This window comes from Hippichthys cyanospilos, chromosome 8, assembly GCF_059441005.1.
Source record: "Hippichthys cyanospilos isolate Australia breed blue-spotted pipefish chromosome 8, RoL_Hcya_1.0, whole genome shotgun sequence".
Classification (NCBI taxonomy): domain Eukaryota; kingdom Metazoa; phylum Chordata; class Actinopteri; order Syngnathiformes; family Syngnathidae; genus Hippichthys; species Hippichthys cyanospilos.
This window is the reverse complement of record NC_142376.1, coordinates 7255073-7274508: the sequence shown is the minus strand read 5'-3', so window position 1 is coordinate 7274508 and position 19436 is coordinate 7255073. Positions and strand designations below refer to the sequence as shown.

General features: G+C 38.9%; 1 protein-coding gene across 5 annotated transcripts in view; it reads left to right on the top strand.

Moving 5' to 3' along the window:
* wdpcp (WD repeat containing planar cell polarity effector) overlaps positions 1 to 19436 on the top strand; it is a 97558-nt gene that overhangs the window by 37588 nt on the left and 40534 nt on the right. For all 5 annotated transcript variants that reach the window (XR_015866341.1, XR_015866339.1, XM_088420871.1 and 2 more), the window contains 8 exons: positions 533 to 585; positions 720 to 789; positions 4785 to 4861; positions 8235 to 8279; positions 10646 to 10696; positions 12677 to 12747; positions 14767 to 14826; positions 15018 to 15132. Coding sequence is in view for 3 of the 5 variants with exons in the window: in XM_088420871.1 (XP_088276997.1) it covers positions 4801 to 4861; positions 8235 to 8279; positions 10646 to 10696; positions 12677 to 12747; positions 14767 to 14826; positions 15018 to 15132 (403 nt within the window). In the remaining 2 variants the exon portion in view is untranslated. The remainder of the gene's footprint in view (positions 1 to 532; positions 586 to 719; positions 790 to 4784; positions 4862 to 8234; positions 8280 to 10645; positions 10697 to 12676; positions 12748 to 14766; positions 14827 to 15017; positions 15133 to 19436) is intronic.

The window sequence follows — 19436 nt, the reverse complement described above, 5'->3', positions numbered from 1 at the left end:
GAACATAAACACATTGGACATCATTCATATACAATCATATATACATAATTACAATCATATATGATATTTACAAGGCGCAAACTTTAAACAAGATCATATTCATTGTATACTTTTTAAAAAAAAATATTTTAATACTAAGTATGTTTTGGTTGCAGCTTTTCCATTAGTCCTTTAAGTTTCGTAGCATCCATTTCTAAAGTATCAGAATTACTTGAATTTTCAGCCATCTGTGGACTGCTAAACCTATAATGCCATGCAAGACTTGAAATTGGCCCAGATTCAAATAAAGATTTTTAGTCAAACTGTAGTCAACCCGCTGACCTTTGACATCTCTGAGTTCACCTTTCTTTTGGGTAAAACACGATCGGTTAGAATCTAGTCTTTTATGGATTACAGAAGAATCAATAAACTATACTATACTATACACTGGATAGGTTAATAGAAAATAATCCTTTCAAGTTATGATCTGTGGATGATTCAAGTATTTTTTTCGGCCTTTCTCCATTTTTGTTCATGTTTTGTCTTGTTTTAGGTCAGCCCAAGATCTGTTTGAGAATTGAAGCACGAGGCTGAGTCTATACGCGGGTAAGTCAGTCACTTGGCAAATCGTGTTTTTGGCAGCGACCACCGTCTTCTGTTTGGGTGCACAAGAGAGAGAGCCAATACCTGTGAGAAAGCATTCCTAAGATGTCAAACCAAAGTGTTTTCTTTTATCCCAGGCCTTCCACTTACAGACACCGCAGATCCACATATGCTGCACGGTATGAAAGTCTGAGCGCTGACCCCAAGGTAATCACAAAATCACCTTTGCAAATTATTCATTCCACAAAAACCCATTTCACTTATCTCGCACATCTCTTGTCTTAATTTCCGCTGCTTAAAATCCAGATAACCTTTCGGCATTGTGTCTTTTTTTTTCACTTAAAAAAAAAAAATGCTGCATTTGAGCATGCCCGTAGCCTTTTCTGCATCCTGACTTCAGATAAGTTCAACATCCAATGAAAAAGGCCTCCCCGTTGTATTTTATTAAGCCTGTGAGATCTCAAATATTTGCTGTGACTCCTGTTGCACGCATTGATAAACATTCAAATATATGTGACCACCCAGAGGGGGAACGTCATTACACAGCACAGAAGAAGCCGCAGACACCAGACAAGGTCGTCTTCTCTCTGAAAGAGGAGTCATGTGTCCCCCCCACTCGGCAACCAAACCTCCTTTCCTTTGATGTTGAAGCAGCTTCTTGACAATTTAAAGACAGTGTGCACACACACTTCCCCCTTCACTTACACACTGCCGCTCTGCAGGGGCTGGGGGGGATGGACAGGTAGACCTCAGCAACCAGCCAGAAACTGGATGGCAGCAGTCCAAGACTTTTGGAGCCTTCATATGTGTGTGCATGCTGTGTGTGTGTTTGCGGTTGTAATGTAAAATATAATTAGGATTCGGTTACAGGTTTGGTCCATGACGTGTCAGGCAATAGTCAAAAATGTTGATCATTGTTTTCAAAGTAAAAGCAAATGTTTGTTTTCGCAAAGTAGTCGTCTGCTTTCATGGAAGACCACAGAAATATGCTAACATTTTCTGCTGCTGATGAAAAGAATCATCCTTTATAAAAAAAAAGATTAATTTGATTATCAAATAGCTGTCGATTAATCATTCCACCTCCTATTAAGTTGTTTTCTCGATATAAAGTTGTGATATGAGGCTATGAGTCAAAAGTTGAATCAAAGTATTTGTCAAATTTTATGAGGGATGAAAGTCAAATTTTAACAAGTCTATGTCAAAAATTTAATTCATAGTGCATGTCATAAATAGCTTTTATTCTGCTAAATTGTTGAACAATTCTTCTAGAATGAAATAACTTTATTTCTGTAATAAACAACAACAAAAAATATATTTCGATAATCTTTCTATTCCTACGGTTCTCAGATGGGGGGTATGTGTCCCTCTTTAGGGGATACTTGAGACTTTTAACAGGGTTTCTGCCGGTATCAGAAAGTCTAATTTTATGCTTATAAATGCAGCCACAATATATTTGTCTTTTCAAAGTAAGAACACATTAATTGGAACATGAAGCAACATTTTGCTAAATTGTGTTACAGCGATTCCTGCATAAAACACTGTATGTCTTTATTGTGTAAAGATATAAATCGATGCACCTTGTCATTAGCGACGACTAGAAATGTCATCCCAAAGTACACTAAATCAGACGTGAATGGCACGGCACTGTTTTATTTATTTGGTTTTTTCCATCTATCTGTCCCATTTGCCATTCACATAACTGGAAAAATTTGAAGCATCTTGGTTGCAAATTCCAACACCCGCACATTTTTTTTTTCTTTTTTACTTACCATTTGTGCAATACTAAACGGAAGCTTTCTGACAGTAGACTGATGCCCTCTAAAAAAGCCATTTAGGAGAAGGCCAGAAGAATCCTCTTATGTCGCTGAACTCCTTCCACCGTGGCCTCACCATGCTAGCCGCAGCGTTTCCACGGTACCTCACCTTATCTTGCCGTATTTTTGTTGGGACTTGTAGTTTGAGGGTTTGAAGCGGCAAAATGAGATATTCCACACACTCCCACACCAGGAGGAGCATGTGCAGTAGATAAGAGCGACTCCCCAGAGATGACAAGTAAGAAAGAGAAGCCGACGCAGCAATACGATTACTTTACCTTTGACTCCGTGTGCACTTGTGTTTTTAAAGTATCCTTTGCGCAAAATGTGGCGTTTAACTCTGACGCTGCAAATATTTCAGTACCTGAAGTCCGCGGGGTTTAGGACCCACAAAATTTCACACTTATCAAAAAATTGGGCCTAAATTCAGCCGTGAGTCCCTTTAATTGGATTTGTCAGAAAACGCCGATTACACAATTTTTACTCCTCCAACAACCAGATTTTAACCGTACATGTCTGTGATCATGAAATTAAGATCATTCGGCCTCGATGGAGATTTATGCTCTACTTACTGCCATTGTGTTTATCGAATTGAAACAAAACGGACGAAGGTGAGAGACAAGGCGATGCAAACTCGTGAACTCGCGCTGACATTGAGAGGCGGTCACGGGCGGGGTACGCCTACGCCCCAATCGTTCACGCATCACAACCGCGCAGTGACGGACACGCACTTGAGGGATGACAGTTTACACAAAGCGGACAGCATTCCACACATTATGTGTGAAAACAACACAATAACCGCAGGTCACTTTTTTTCTTGCCTGTGTGGATTCCATCAAGGAAGCTTTGATCGGTTTAGGAAAAATACCCCCAAAAAATATTTCTACGACATTTTCAGGAGGCCGAATAAGATTTTTTATTCTGAATATCTTAAGTATTTGGTTAACAGTATGGAATTGCTGTGGGCTAATGCCAGATCCTCCCAAAAAATATAATTGTGAAAATTTTCCACAATTGAGTACCACATACAGTAATTTTGATTCTTTAACTGTTCCACTTTATAATGTATATAGAATCATATTTCTGAATACGCTTTGGGTAAGTTTTTTTTTAATACAAATCTGATTACGCTGACTTTAATCCTTGTTAAAGCTGGACGTGCGGAATTTTGTGTACAAAAAAAAAAACATCCAAATTTTGGACCATATAAAACCATTATAATCACAATTTTTTAGATGCTTTTAATAGGATTTATTACATTGATTTTTCTGCGATTTTTGCAACATTCAGTTGAGTGGCGGTCAAACTATGTCAGCAAACAGGAATTTCTTTGTTGACTTGTGTTTCACCTCAGTTTAAGTCAAAGTGTCATCGTCACATCACAGACTACAAAGACAGAACATACCAGTTTTCATTTTTTTGTAGCTGTTAATAAATTTAACCTACATATGAATGGATAGAACTGATGGCGCTGAACAATTTGAGTGGTTGACGGAAGTACTCATAAATAACAAATTATTACACCTTTAAATGCATTTACAAAATTATCGGAAAAAGGCAATGTATAGTTTTCAAAGTGTGTGCACAAGACTTAAGTAGGATGTTAAAATAGTTCGATAACTAAATCTAAATATAACCTGTTACTTGGTGCAGGTATGCAAACAGGTCGAACAAGTGCAGTGTCCTTGGCATTAAAATGAAAATGTTGTTTCCACTTTTCTTTTTTTTGCGGGAGGAAGAAGTCAAATCCTTACAGAATTAATGCAACTTGTGACAGTTTAAAAGTAATTGCAGTTTGAATGATTGTCTATGCCTTGCATATTTTTGGTGTGTTTGCAAGTTGCGGTAACCCAATAGGGTTTGTTGCCGATTACTAGTAGTCGAGGAAACAGAAAAGCGATATTTGGAGGCAATAATTGCCTTCATTGAAACTAAATACACTGCCATTGAAAAAAACATAAGGATGCAACTAATGGTTATTTTAATATGCCTTCAATCATTTAATCACATAAAATAGCCCCCTATAGTTTTCTTACATAAAATAAAAATTGGAATGACTGAAATATGAAATTTTCACTGATCTTTGTTTTAATTTGCTTTAATTTCAAATTAAAACAAAAAATTCAGTCATGTATTTTTTCAAGCTGGCAGAAATTTTAAACATATAGTTCCTTGAAGTTAACGTAGTTTTAAAAGGATTTATTATCGGCCATCAGATTTGTAAAAACGGCCAATATCGATATTTGTTAAAATGATGAGCATCGGTGCAGATAATTGGCCTGGTCGATAATCGTCCGGACCCTCTTAGCAAGCTTGCTTGACCTATTGCGTTCTGTTTCATGTTTTTTGTCTAACATTCTGTTTTATGTTGTGTTTGGTTCTGAGCAGAGTCAGGTTACATCAGATGGCGTTCTGCCTGGCTGAGCTGCATTTATGGTCCACCAAGAGCTCCCTCCAAGTCCAAGGTAAGTATCCTAATTTAGATATCTGCCATTCGCTGTTTATCGTCGCCGTCACGCCACTCCACTCGCCGCCTCATTCGCCATCCACCTGTCATCGCTCACTTTGTGCGCTCTCCATTGGACGCTGGGTTCAGTCAACACCGCAGTCCGCCCTGCTCCTTGTTGCCTTATTTGTCGTCACTTGAAATTCCCCTGTTGCCTTTACGTCGTTCAGTTGTTTGTGGCTGACAGTCTTAATTGTTTGGCGTGACCGCAGGCAACTTGACAAGGGGGGAAGGCCACACACACGCTTTGGCTTTTTTAAGACGGGGTACGGTTTGCTGTTGAAATTTGTTTTTGACTTTTGGGCTCAACATCAAAAGTGTAATATTCACGCTAACAAGCCCGGAGTGAATAAATTGGAATTTCTGGCAAATTCCCACTGGGTCATTTCATTATATACCATTGGGGCTGTTACTCCTACCTGTACATTTAGCACACTTAAAGTGGACCATAACCTTGTCTTATACCATAATTCCAAAATATAGGACATACTATTTTCCCACAAATAACCCTAACCCAAAAGTATGGTTGTGTCCTGTAAACAGTAACTCTTCAAGATTTTTTTTTTTTTTTTTAATTCGACACCATTCGAGAAAGATTGACCTGTGAGACACATAAGGCGAGTTTTGACGCACAGATGCAGTGCTTTTGTATATCAGCCGTATTCTTACTTACAATAATGACCGTAAGGGTACTAGCTTAATTAGCGTGATGTTTATTAATTGTGGTCTTTCGGCATATACACACAATCATAAACTTGGTGAAACACGGGTATTCACGGCAAAACGAACTCGAGCTGCACCGCGAGAAAAAGAAACAACTGCTTCGAGCGCATTCAATGTTACTTAATACAATATGGCCAAAACTACTTATTCCTATTATTCATTTATTATTATTTACAGTTTTACTGTCCGTACAAAAGAAAACATTAAAGAGGCCTAGCACGTCACAGGTGTCCAGTAGTCCACTACTACTTTCAAAATTTAGCGTCAGTCTGCTCAGTAGTGCACCAAGTCATTTAAGAAGGTTTCAAAATAAGAGCACAAACAGGAAATGTGGTGTTAGATTCCTAATCTTTTTATCTTTACATCTCTTAAATCTTTTTATCTTGAGAAAATCTTCAAGTGTAAAAAAAGTGGACCCATCCCCAAAATGGAAATTTTCTTTTAGGACACCTTTCTGCAACCTTGTGTGAAACTTTTTCCTATCAATTTCAGTACATCGGCATTGCGGATGCACGTGTTAAAAATCTATACAGTATTTGTTGTTTGTTAAGGTGGACATATACACTGACAGAAAGGTGCGCCACGACTCAGCGAGCAGGCTTATTTGCCCAGATATATCCTGGCACATTTTCCCTAGATAGAAGGTTAAAAAAAAAAGAAAAAAAACATCAGCCAAATATGCCCATGTCAACTTGGATACACAAGGGACACATGGAGTCACATTCTCACGTCATTCTTGAGGAAAAAAAAGGACACTATCTTCCTTCAGAGTCCAGCAGACTGTGAAAGATGGAATGGAAGGGCAAGAAAACAAGAAAATGGTGAAGCGGAATGGGAGGAGATGGACAGATAGGTAGCGAGCACAGAAAGTGACAAAAATGTCAAGCGTAGGGCCACTACTGAATGTCAAATGTGCACTTATGAGCAATGTAAGCAATCCATGCCGACTTGGGGAAATGTGCTCTCACTCAATGTCATATATAAAGTCTTCTAAAGAGTATTAATAGCCTTAACCCTAACCATTGCGTGCACAGCAACTGAATATAGATATTTCAGCTAATTGAGTTCCATATTTCCCGTAATATTAGGTCCATCGAAATGTAAGGCACACCTTTAATTAACATTTAATCAATGGCCTATTGTGTGTGTGTTTTTATATATATATATATATATATATATATATATATATATATATATATATATATATATATATATATATATATATATATATATATATATATATATATATATATATATATATGCTCACCACATTATAAGGCGCATAGAATAGAGGCTACATCCACTAGATGGAGCTACGCTAAACGGAATGTCAACAAAACAGTCAGTTAAGTCAGTCAAACTTTATTAACAGAATATGAGCGTTGTCACAACTATGTTATTTGCCAAGAGGGATAAACAGCTGTTTTATTTTAGTATCTTGGATAATAGGGAAAGAATACTTGATTACTTTAAAAGACTGTCTAGATCAATGCCAAGATGAATCAAGTTTAAAAGAATATAATTAAAATTCAAGTAAATATTAAACTTTTTTTTTATCAAACTGCAACCAAAAACTTTAAAATATACTGTTTTGTTGATTTAGTTTCTGGGTGTTATTTATTTATTTGTTTAAATATAAAATTGCATTTACTTTGACCAAAACTCACATTTTTTGCGCCTTGTCCCCATAGATATTGCTTCAAAATTGGAGCATATGTAGTTTATAAAAATTTCAATAGCGTTTCGTAAAAATTTTACTTGTAAAAATACATTTACACCGTGAATGCAGAGGTAAAATTTGAAGAATTTACATGGTGATTGTTATTTTTATTTTTCATCCCCCAAAATGAAAATTTGCGGTTTATGCACTGTGCAAGGCAATCGAATTATAAGGCGTACTGTCAGCTTTGGATAAAATTGAAGGCGTTCAATGATATAAAATGTCACCTTGATCGTGTATAAAAATAGTGTAAATATTGTTTAAAAATCTTGATCAAATCCCCCATGGATTAAAAAGCAGTGATTTATATGGGAATATTTTGGTACAGTATACAAGGTGAACTCTGCATGCATTTGTGTTGCATTAGCGTGACCTCAGCAGCAGCAAAAGTGGCGGTGTGATAAAAAAAATGATGTGTTGTGCGAATCTTGACTTTTGGGGGCCTGCTGGAATAACACAGAGCCGAAAAACGCATACCTCAGCAATTTGTCTATCGGAGTGTGTGTATTTGTCAGCTCATGCGTTTGTGTCTATTTTTAATGTCTACGTCAATTAGAGTCTCTCGGACGGGCCGAGATGGGCATACTTGTCTTTATTAAGCCCCCCTTCCACCCGGTTCCATTCTGGCTTGAACCCCTCAATCTTGCAGCCCCCCCCCCCCCCCCCCCCCCTCCTTCCTCCTCTCACCTCCCTCCAGTGGCCTTATCTAAAGCGTGGTGCTGGCAGACGGGACAGGCCAGTGGCTGATAGCGATTGTTTATCCCACAGTGCAAAAATTGCTGATTTGTCTTGTGTGTGTGTTTTTTTTTTTTTTTTTTTTTACCCTGACAGCACGATGCTCATCTCTCTTTCTCCCTTCCTGTTTCCCCCTCCCTCTCTCACCCCGCAGACACAGATATTGGCACGTATCAGTACCACGATAAAGCAGAGCCAGGTAAATAGTGTTTATATTGCTTCTGTGTTTGCGTTTAAGATAAGTTGTATTTGTGTGCACATAAGATGCAAACACACACACGTCTAAGATGCTTTTTTGGGGGGGTTGTTTGATCATTTTTGTACACACGAGGCTGTGTTAGTATGTGGGATTTACATGCTAAGCCATGAGCACAGGTCGTTATTATTATGATGAAGGCGGCCCCGCAATGCTCCTGTTGACCCAGGGTCCTGACACAAGGCGATAGGAGAACTAAACTGTTGACTTTGTTTGCGATCTCATAGCAAGAAGCCCTCCTCCCATGTAGGCCGGCCGTGGATTGCCTCAGGCTGGGAGGCTTTGCTAAAGTCTTAAGAACCCAACATTTTTATGACATATGAGCTGTGTGGTCATTACATCCCAACGCATTTTCGCTGATTATCGTTACATGATAAAAAAGTCTGGAAATGAAGATAGCTCAACAAGTGCTTGAAATTCACCATATATGAAGAGGTTTGGTTTTTTCATATACTGTATAAAGCACTTGCTAATTTCAAACCACATCCCTCATATAAACAAAAAGTGGTTGTTCAATACTGTCAAGCAGTTGCATTTCGTTATTTAATTGCAAAATGTTCAATAAGTTATCACGTTTTTTAACAACTATATTTTATGACGCTTGTAACACAGGGTGGCTCAATGCGTTGCTTGCCATCTACCGGTCGACCGCCTAGCTATTTCGGTAGCGAGCATGATTTTAGTTTTGAAAAAGAAAAAAAAACCAAGCTGAAAATAACATCAGTCAAGAAAAAAAAAGAATCAATTGAAAAAAAGAACTTTATTCATCACTTGATAGTTATTTTTTTAGTGCCCTGTCCTGGACTTTCCAAACAATACTGTGTGAAAGTGATTAATTTGAGAACAGCACAGTGTCGCTCCCTCAGCGTGCTCACTCTGGGAACCAAAGATTTAACTTTGATAGCCCTATGTGTAAGTGAAATGATCTAGTGATGCTTCATGGTTGTTTTGGCCATTAGAGTAGTGATCAAATATTGGGGCACATTTTTTTTTCTTTCGAGTTCTTTAAAATGCTCAAGATAAGAATCGATGTCATCATTTACTATTTTATTTTGAATATTACATATTTTTAAAAGACTTCAATTTTATATCCAAAACTAAATCATCCTTACGTATTCATTTGAGGCTTGTAAACGCGCCCTCTCCTTGTGGTCATGTTAAATGTTAAGGAAAAGTCTTCCATTTTTGACTTTTATTAACCTGTTTTTGTCACCAACGCTAGATAGTATCCTTCACTATAATCTAAATATGTTCCTTTTGGAGTTGTGGTTATGTATTTGACAGTCAAGTCCTTCATGCCCACTAGAGGGAGACCCAGGCTCATTGGAGCGCCTCAGGGGTCCCCTGCAGCCAAATAGCCCACAAGCAGCCCCCCCATGCCCCCCTCAAAACTGCCAGCCCTTGCCTTGAGCAGGTGGCTGTATTTGGGCCTGCCTGCTCCCCCCAATACGTCCTTATCTGATTAATACTACTTATCCAGGAGGTATTCCAAATGGCCAGCCCACCATCTTGTTGGCTGCGACCCGGCCCAGACACACCATCAAGGAGCGGGATTTGCCAAAACAAGCCCCTAGATTCATGGTGGCATTTAAGCAGTATTGTTTGGGATAATAAATAAATTGCCTTTTCGAGGGCCTCAGCAAGCCTGAAACCGCACCAATATTTGCAAGCATGTGCATTGCGCAAAAATATATGGGTGTTAACACAACCCACTGAAACACTCAGTCAAAAAAAAAAGTCAGCCCCTGATGCCAATTGGGTGGGGGTGCCTTTTATAACAGGATGTACAAAAAATGGCTCTAGGCACCAGTTTCACCAACTGAAATTGCTCTGGAATGATCATCATGATAAGATGCACAAAAATTGTCTTAAGGACACATAACAGGACTATTTAGGTTTGAAGCAACCCTTTTGGAACAAATGCTAGATCTGGGGGAAAAAATTGCCCTAGACAGCAGTTTCACCAACTGAAAAAAAATTGGTTTGACATGACTGTCATGATTCGATGTACAAAAGTCTCGAGGACCCCCGCCTCAAACTGGAACTTTTCTATTTTAGTTTTGAGGCGTATGCTAGGACTTTTAAAAAAATATGTCCCATACACAAGTTTCACCAAATTAAAATTTGGTGCACATGTTTATCATAAAAGAAAGAAAATGAAAGAATGAAAGCAGGAAAGCTCAATCATAAGATTTTCTGACCATCTAAGATGAGTCGGGCTCATTGTCAAAGTTTGATGATCATTTTAAGGATGCCATGAAACGATTCCCATTGTCATCGTAACTAACCGTGTTTTCCTTTCTACGCAGCTAATCACCAAGAGCATCACTATTTCAATGAGAAAGTCCACTTCACTGAAGGTATAGTTACAATTTTTTTCCAAACTGTACGTGTGCAGTTATTAGCATCTTGAGCAAATCATTTCCTTTTATTCTCACCCTCCCACTCAACCAGTAGTTGAATATAAACACTCTTATCAGGAGACGAACACTCATCCCGCCGCCATCCCCCCCTTGAACCCACCACACCCTCTTCTTCCGCATTTACATACTGTTTACCTCCTCCTCGCACCCTTTCTTAATGGAAAACCATTTTTATTTGGCAGATATTGCACCCCATTAAAAAACAACAGTCCCTTCTTTTTCCCCGCCATTGAAGCCGAGGTCGTTTCCACGCGGCCGCCAGCAGATGCTCAAATTCAATTATGTGTTCTGTTTCCTCTCGCCGCTTGGCCACCAGAGATGGAGAAACCAACATGAAGGAGGCCTTTTGCGCATGTGGCGATACGCGCCGCGCCGAGCGAGAGGTTGCGCCGGGGAGATAACTTGAGTGCGCCACAATTAAGTGTGCGCTTCTCCTCGAGGACCCGTTTTTGAAAGGACATTTGGCTACTCGGAGCTGAAAGCAGGCCGACTTAACGCTTCCGCTAACCGCTCTGGGGACCACGCCGCAGTAATGGAAAACCACTTTATTGTTGTATTGTGCTTTAAAACATTGCATTTGCAGATAAACATACTCTTAACAGCGCTGATTGCGTTGATAATCGTGGCGGAAACGTGATAACTCAAACGGGTTTATCTCATATAATTTTAGAACAGCGGATTTTACAATAATACCTGGTGAAGCAACATGAGGTTCGCTATCCGAGGTTGTTTTGCGTGACCATAGTACGTTTGTGATCATCAATACATAAGTCGACCTAGATTAGTGCTGACAGTTATTTTGATTATCTGTAAATCTCGCAATCATTTTGTTGCTTAATCCATGAGATTTTTAAAAACGTTTTAATTTGTATTCCGTTATTAAAAAGTTAGTCGGAATTACATAAATGGATTATGTTTATCAGTGGAGTAGTCCTTAACTTGTCAGAATCCATCCAAAAAAAAACAAAAAACAATTTTGTATTTATTTATTTTTATAAATAATCCGTCTCCTTTAATCAGTACTCTGGAAATTAGATAAAATTAACTGTTTCAATATTTCAACAATTTAAACAAAAAAAGGTATCCAAACAATCCATTGATTGTTAAAAAGAACGATCAATTAATTTGATAATAGTTTAGTTGTCGATTAATCATTGTCCTTCTAGACGAGAGCTTGTGTGCTGCAGTCCATGCATTTATCCTGTATTTTTAATTTATTTGCAAGCAGAAATAACTTATTGCTGTACAATTTAGGGCTGAAATAAGACCTGGAATTCCACCACTGATCAACAATCGTTCGCTTAATATTTAACCACTGAATCCACTGGAATGAAAACGAAAGATAGAAATATGTTATTATGGTTTTTTATGGTATTATATTATATTATATGTTTCAGAACAATAACTCGATCATCACAAAGTGCTATTTGTGATTGATTAGTTATTGATTAATCAATTGTAGCTCTAAATCTGCTGCATACTATGTGCTTACGCTTATCAAATAATTTCTCATTCTTACCAAGAATAGACTTTTTAGGTCTGGTTTATTCCCAAAATATAGAAAATTACCACGGATGCAGTCATATTCACAGTTCAATTCTAAGCCCCCATTCAGCATATACCTTTTACACACAAGGCAGCTAGATGGGGGGGAAAAAAATCTGAGATGATGGATAGGTCCATCATTTAATTAGTGCTCTTAGTTATTCCCGTTTTCCAGAACATAATTAGCATCACTTCCGTCTTTCCTCCGCATGCTTGTTGTCGTCACCTTTTATTCACCACATTGACCCCCTGTCACACTCAACCAAATTCGTCTGGATTTTGTTTGCACCCCCCCCCCCCCCCTTTTCTCTCCAGTTTCTACTTGTTAAAAAGTTCGCGTCACATGATCTCCGGCATCGTTTTGTCTTTTAGCTCGAGGCTACGCGTGGACCCCTGCCAACCGGCGTCCGGAGAGGCTCCGCGATTCGCTGAAGGAGCTGGAGGTGCCCGCCTTTGCCGTTCAACATCTCCCCCCATAGGCCCTCGTCTTCCTCCCTCTGGGGATTTTCAGAGTTTTCCCTTTCCGAAACGCTTGATTGATTAACAAATAGGGGCATTCTCTCTGTGCGCTACCTCTGCCCCGCGCTCTCGCCGTCGTTCTCGTTTGTTCTCTTGCCTCCCCGCTCCTCTCTCATCACCTCTCTTTTGGCCCAGCTCTGTCATCGAGGGGGATATTTGAGGGGATCAGGGGACCCGCAGACTGCCCCCCCCCGCCCCGCCCATCCCTTCCCCTTCCTCCCTCCTTCTCTTCCTCCTCCTTTTCCTTCCTCTCCCCTCGTTCGCCCCGACAACCCTCGCCCCTGTACTTTGGGCACTAGTACAGACCTGGCTTTGTTTGCCGGAACCTGTCGGTGGCTACACACGCACGCACGCACGCACCGCTCACTCGTAACCATTGTCTGAAACCAGAAACACCCAGTTTACCTCCACGCCCCATCCCTCTCCTCCTTCTCCGTCCTTCTCTCCACCCATCCAATCACCCCAGCAGGGTTTGGAATGCGCTAGGAATGAGTGACACTACACACACGCACACACACACAAAGTAGTCAGAGCAAGCAGGAGAACCTGTGTTGGCAAGTGTTCACTGACTATGTTTGGGAGTTTTGCAAATGTAGATTCCAAATCCAACTCATTAAATAAGGCCTCTTTAATCAAACATATTCACCAGAAATCTACTCTCGTCCTGGAAAGATAGGGGAAAATAGCCCCCTGCACCAGTTTTAATAGTTAGTATGAAATTGTATAGACAGGACACAATTTCAGCAATATTTTCTTTTGTACATAACTATTTTGATAATTATTTTTCATGTACATTCATTACCGTGTAGAACAGAGGTCCAAAACCGCAGGTCTGCGACTTGGTATCGATCCATGGATCAGCTGGTACCGGATGCATGGGCCGCACCCGAAATAATGAAGTATTTCCGTTTAATATATTATCTGAGTCTTAAAGCCATTTTATTATGAAAAAAACTTTTGTTTTGAAAACTGGACAGATTCTCTCGGTTTTGATTTGGTGACTTGAGTGCCAAAATTTCACTCACAAATAAGTTAAATGCGTAAGAAACAGACGTCCTGTCAAGAGACAGGTGACGAGCATACAACTTTGAAGAAAAAGAAAGTTTTTAATAGGCAATACCAGAAGTCCTACTTGAAATAATGACTGCTGGAATTGACTGAATAAGTTTAATATTTCTTCAAATGAGTCCCCAAAGACTGTTTCACTGATCAACATAAAATTGGGTGGTTGAAATTAAGTCAGCCATTTTGGTTTGAAGCAGCCATTGTGGGGAGAAATTCAAGGCATTAAAACTTTGAACGAATGATCCTCCCACACCAGTTATGCTCATCATGAAACGGGGTGAGCATGCACGTGGACACACAAAAAAACAACGTTTTGACTCGATGCCCGAATTGAATTTTATGTCAGTCATTTTAGCAGACATTATGGGCCAAAATTCAAAGTAGTGAAATTAACAATGAGCCACTATTTTGCTCATCAATGTAATATTGGGTCGACATGTCTTGATGACCCTTGCCCGAAATTCAATGTTAAGTCTGCCTTTTTGGGTTTATGCATACTTTTGAGTAATACCACTAAGGAATTTGTCCAAAATAAGCCCCAATTGAAGCAGGACTTTTCAACAGATGGGTCGCCTTAAATGCCACTGTGGGATCATAGTCCGGTCAACACTTTTTTTCAATTTACTGCCACCTTAGTGTCTTTGTGAAGAAAATAATCTGAATCATTAAAAGTAAGTAGAATAGATACTCATTTCCCCTTTGATGTTTAGCCTAAACTGTGACATAAAAAACACCATTTTTCTATTTGTTCCAATCTATTAGTAATCTTTTAATCAATAATAAAAAAAAAAGTAATGTCACATGGTTTGATGTGACCCATTTTGTTGACTGATTTTGACCCGTTTGTCTTCTATTGTCCATCTTTTATGCTCATTCAGGAACTGTTGCAGACCAACACCTGCGTTCACACCAGATGGAGGAACGCGCATTGTTGCCAGGTACACACACGGACACACACACACGCACACACAAAGTTGTCTCAGCCTTATGGCTCAGTGCTGCCCCTAGTCCTCCCAGAGCGAGGCCACAAAATAGTAGCTTCAATGTTTGCTTGATGTGCTCCTTTTCTGTCCTCCCCAGTGTGTATTCCTCACTCTAATGTGTCTGCGTTTGTGTTTTTCTCATGTAGCTTCTACTCAGCAGCGGCATACTGGTAACCTTGACCCTCAGCGGACCCCAACTCGAGCAAGTGTGCATCGACCGAGCGTTAATGGGACGACTGCCAGGTGACACCGTGACTGATGGTCAGTGAGAGACACACAATAGCGCCTGCCTTTTGTCTTTTATGAGTACAGTATGGGCCCTATACTTGGAAACGCACAATGATTGGTGCAAGGAATTTGCAAAAGTGGCACAATTTGGAGTTTAACAAACTGCCCTCATAAGTCACAGTGACTGTATTACTAAACAGGGATTTGCTATTGTATCAGTGAGCTGCAACAATATTAGTCATTCTTCACGGAGGACAAAGATTATAAGATTATAAGTCTGTCTACATGAGCTGCTGCACCATTCGTGTCCAAATATTCCTTAAAGGGAGTATGTGTAATTTTTCGCATGCGCTTGTGGGAGCTTTAGGGGCATTACGGTAAATGCAGCAATACACACTCCTCCTCCAGATTTCCTCGCTATAATGGACATGGCAACCTCCGGAGGAGTGCCACCCCCTATGTAATATCATTTAATGATAAACAGACTTAAGATTATTTTTAAAACATAGTGTTTTATTAAAACATAGTGCATTTATTTGCATGTTTTTGAAATGTATAATAACTTAATTGCTTAATTTTTAATGAAAAATCGTCTAAAGCTTACATATTGTCTCTTTAAAGTGTAATATTCCTCAAGGGGTTATAATCGTAGTACCCAAGCTATTTTATGGTGTTTTGAATTGTACATTAGGAATAAACTAGCAAATGTTTGTAAAATATGTTGGTTTTAGTGGGGCATGTGTAAATCCCTGTTTTATTTTTAAACCAACTAAGGATTACAGCTTTTTTTTCCCCATAAAAATGATATCACATGTGCTCAAGGCTCAGGTAAAAACCAGTCATAGCCTGAGTAGGGATTGACACTTGACCAAAACCAGAAAACAGGTTAACATTTTATTACTAAAAATGGCTAAATAACTATACCTTTTATTTTGAATTCATTTATCTCAATAAATATCAGGTTATTTAGTTTATTCTAAGTAATAAGTAAAATAAAAAAAATTCTAAAGATTACAATTAATTTGATTTAACAGTTGGGTTGATTATTAACAATTATAAATAAGTAAAACAAATAAATAAGACATATTAAAAATATATGCGCTGTATATATATTTTTTATATATTATTAAAATAAACTATTTTACATAACTACATTACTTTCATATGTTGCAAATTACAGACCTCATAATGCACTATGACCCGGTTCACACTGCATTGTTTGTTGAGGTTGTATAGTGTCCATAATACTTCATGTTCCCAAAAATGGTCCCCATAAAGCACTATGACTCACTTCACACTGGATTATTTGTGTCATTACGTCACCCTGGCACTTGATGATTTTATTTAGAAACGTTGTAATGATTGTTCCCGACATAGGCAAACACATACTTTTTATAACCACACACACACACACACACACACACACACACACTCACACAGTCTCTCACATACACACATTACAGGTGCCACAGGTGAGCAAGCTGACTCTGCTAGCTAATTGCGGGCAAATCCTTTTGTGTTATGTGCCCAGGGGCCTTCCCTTAAGAGCATCCATCAGTGTTTTTCCTCCATTGCGTCTTCCTCCAGGGGGTCCCGCCCCTCTCCCCCCAGCCTTTACCTTACCGCCTCCCTTCCCTCGCCGCACGCCCTCGCTCAGCAGAGAATAAACGATGGCCCAAATCTGCTAATTATTTCTTTCTTTCTGTATCAATTATTTGTTCATAACATGGCCTCCCTGCTTGGTCTCGAGACAGTCGATAAAGGCCCACTCGTGCGCTCGCACACGCGCGCATACACTCGCATTACATACGGAATGAAAGCGTTCTTTTACAAAGACCAACAACTGTTTTCCGCATGTTCACCCGCTTTAAAGAAACCCGCACAACACACATCTACAGTACGCACACTCGGGGCCCACAGGTACGCAGACGGCTAGCCGCCTCCCGCTGTGCGCCATTCAAAGCCTCCAAGGCGCTAATTATTAGCGTAATGGTTGTACGAGCGAGGGCGGGCAACTTTGGGGGGGTTTGATGATGGGGATTGTGTGGGTGTGTAGCCTGTTAGAAGCTCTCCTCACATCTGTCACTGGTTAAATTAGCCTGCTTAGGTAATCAGAGGAGGAATATTCTGGAGAACACTTGCAATGTGCAATTAAGATACACAGTTTATACAGTAGTTGTGTGTGTATCATTCAAATGCATGGTGTAAAAACAGTCACAATATGAGGATTGTTGTTTTGTTTTTATACATCCACTCATTTTTTTCAAGAAAAGTTTTATTATAAGAAAACAAGCTGAATTGTTTACAAAAAAGAGCGTAGCATGAAGAGAAAGTCATTGTTTTGAGAAATAAAATTATATAATAATAAAGCCATTTTAAATAAAAAACCTTTTGAGAATACGTAATCAAAAATGTTTATACGTTCCAGGAAAAAAAAGACATTTGAATTAATTGAGATTTTTTTACAGGCGAAAAAGTCATTACAGTGGTGCCTTGACAAACAAGTGACCAAACAGAAGTTTTTCAAGCCTTCAATTTTATTCTTTTTTTGCAATCTCGCAGGTTGAAGTGTACTGTCAAACTAAACTTCATTCCAAGAGAATACATGTTGTTTATAAAAAAAAATAATAATAGCATCTTAACACTAACATAATGTGGAAAGCACAATGAGAACACGGGCCAACAATTAGCATCTGTTTGAGCAATAAACATCTGAATTCACACGGCAGCTTTCCATGTTGGCAAATAATAAATAAATACTCACAGTTATATATTCTTTATCCTCTGCAAAGAACAACTGATAGCAGCTCAGAGGGGAGCTTCTAATATGGTAAAGTGGCACCTCGTTACAAACTTTGGTTCCGTAAAGTCTATATCATGTTGGAACATTCATGAATTAAAATCATGTTTCTCATTGAAAGGATGGAAGTTCAGTTGATCTGCATAACCATACATTTTATGCTTATTTTTTTTAACCCATGTGTGGTTAGAATGACTAAAGCCATATTTTTTTCTAGAAAGAATTATGTAACATTTTGCCAGTAAAAAAAAGAAAAGGTAAAAACAGATTTGAGATTCGCCATTTTCCTTTGGCCTGAATAATTTTTTTTTTAATTCAAACAAATTGGAGATTTCAATGTTCCCGCTCTCTTTGTATCTTTATTCAATTCACCATTTGCCAGCTGCCCTTTTTGTTTAACGTGCAATAGCTACAAACCTTTTTAGCATGCGAATGCGGACCATAATCCCGTTTTTGCGGCGCAGGGATTAAACTAAACGCCAGACTTGTTCGGAAGAGCTACTCTGTTCCAGCCAGGTCCCCTTTTATGCCTCCGTGGCGTAACAATGCCGGATTATTCTCCTTTCTTAAACTTTGTCCGCGTTCTCTGCGGCCGTATTTCCGTTGCATCATACCGAGGGCTAGATTACATATGTTTGCGCCATCAAAGCATTAGCGGCGTCCTTTTTGGCCGACGAGCCGCCCGTGTGCTCAGCGATTAAGCGTCCTTAAGTGATTTTTCATAGCCGGTTTCATTTACTGGTGTTTTAAATGTGCTTTGGCTAAGCCCATTGGCCTCTTATGTCAACACGCCGCTCAAGAGATGGAATTAAATGGATTTAGCGGGGATGTGCCTTCCACTGTGTGCGTGTGTGTGCGTTTGTGCATGTGCGTGCGTCTGTGCATGTGTGCATGCATGAACTTGTGTAAAGTTTGTTTACGCTTGTGAGTGTGTGCATTTATCATATGCGTGAGTATTTTGGCATATGTTGATTTTTGCAAACATGGATGCTTTTCTTACATGCGTGCGTGTGTGTGTGCGTGCTTGTGTGTGTGCACACGCGGTATCAGTCTGGATGCTAAATACCAAGTCTGCCACCTGGTCCCATTTTCTGGTCTGCTCTTGTGTCCTCGTCTTCATTTGTGAATGAATGTGCCTTGCAGAATTTAAGGTTTGGTTTTGGTTATGAGATTAAGCATATGTTTTTTAGAGGGGGAAAAAGCATAACTTTTTATTTTTCAAAAGGAAAATATTAGATGATAATAAATCAACGTTTTTAAGGAAAAAGCTGTACAGTTAAAATTAAGTGGCATTTTTTTTAATTTAAAAAATGTAAACTATTTTTCAAGGAAAAAAGACTAATTTTATGAAGAAAAAATGTAAAGTTTTATTTTTTTAGAGGAAAAAAATGTCATTACATTTTTTAAAAACATTGTTTTTTATTGAAACAAAAGAGAAATAAGAGTCATATTTTAGAGGAAGGGGTTCAAGATATTTTTCCACAAAAAATGTTTTTCACAAAAACATTTTTTGATTAAAAGTTAAAATAAACAATTT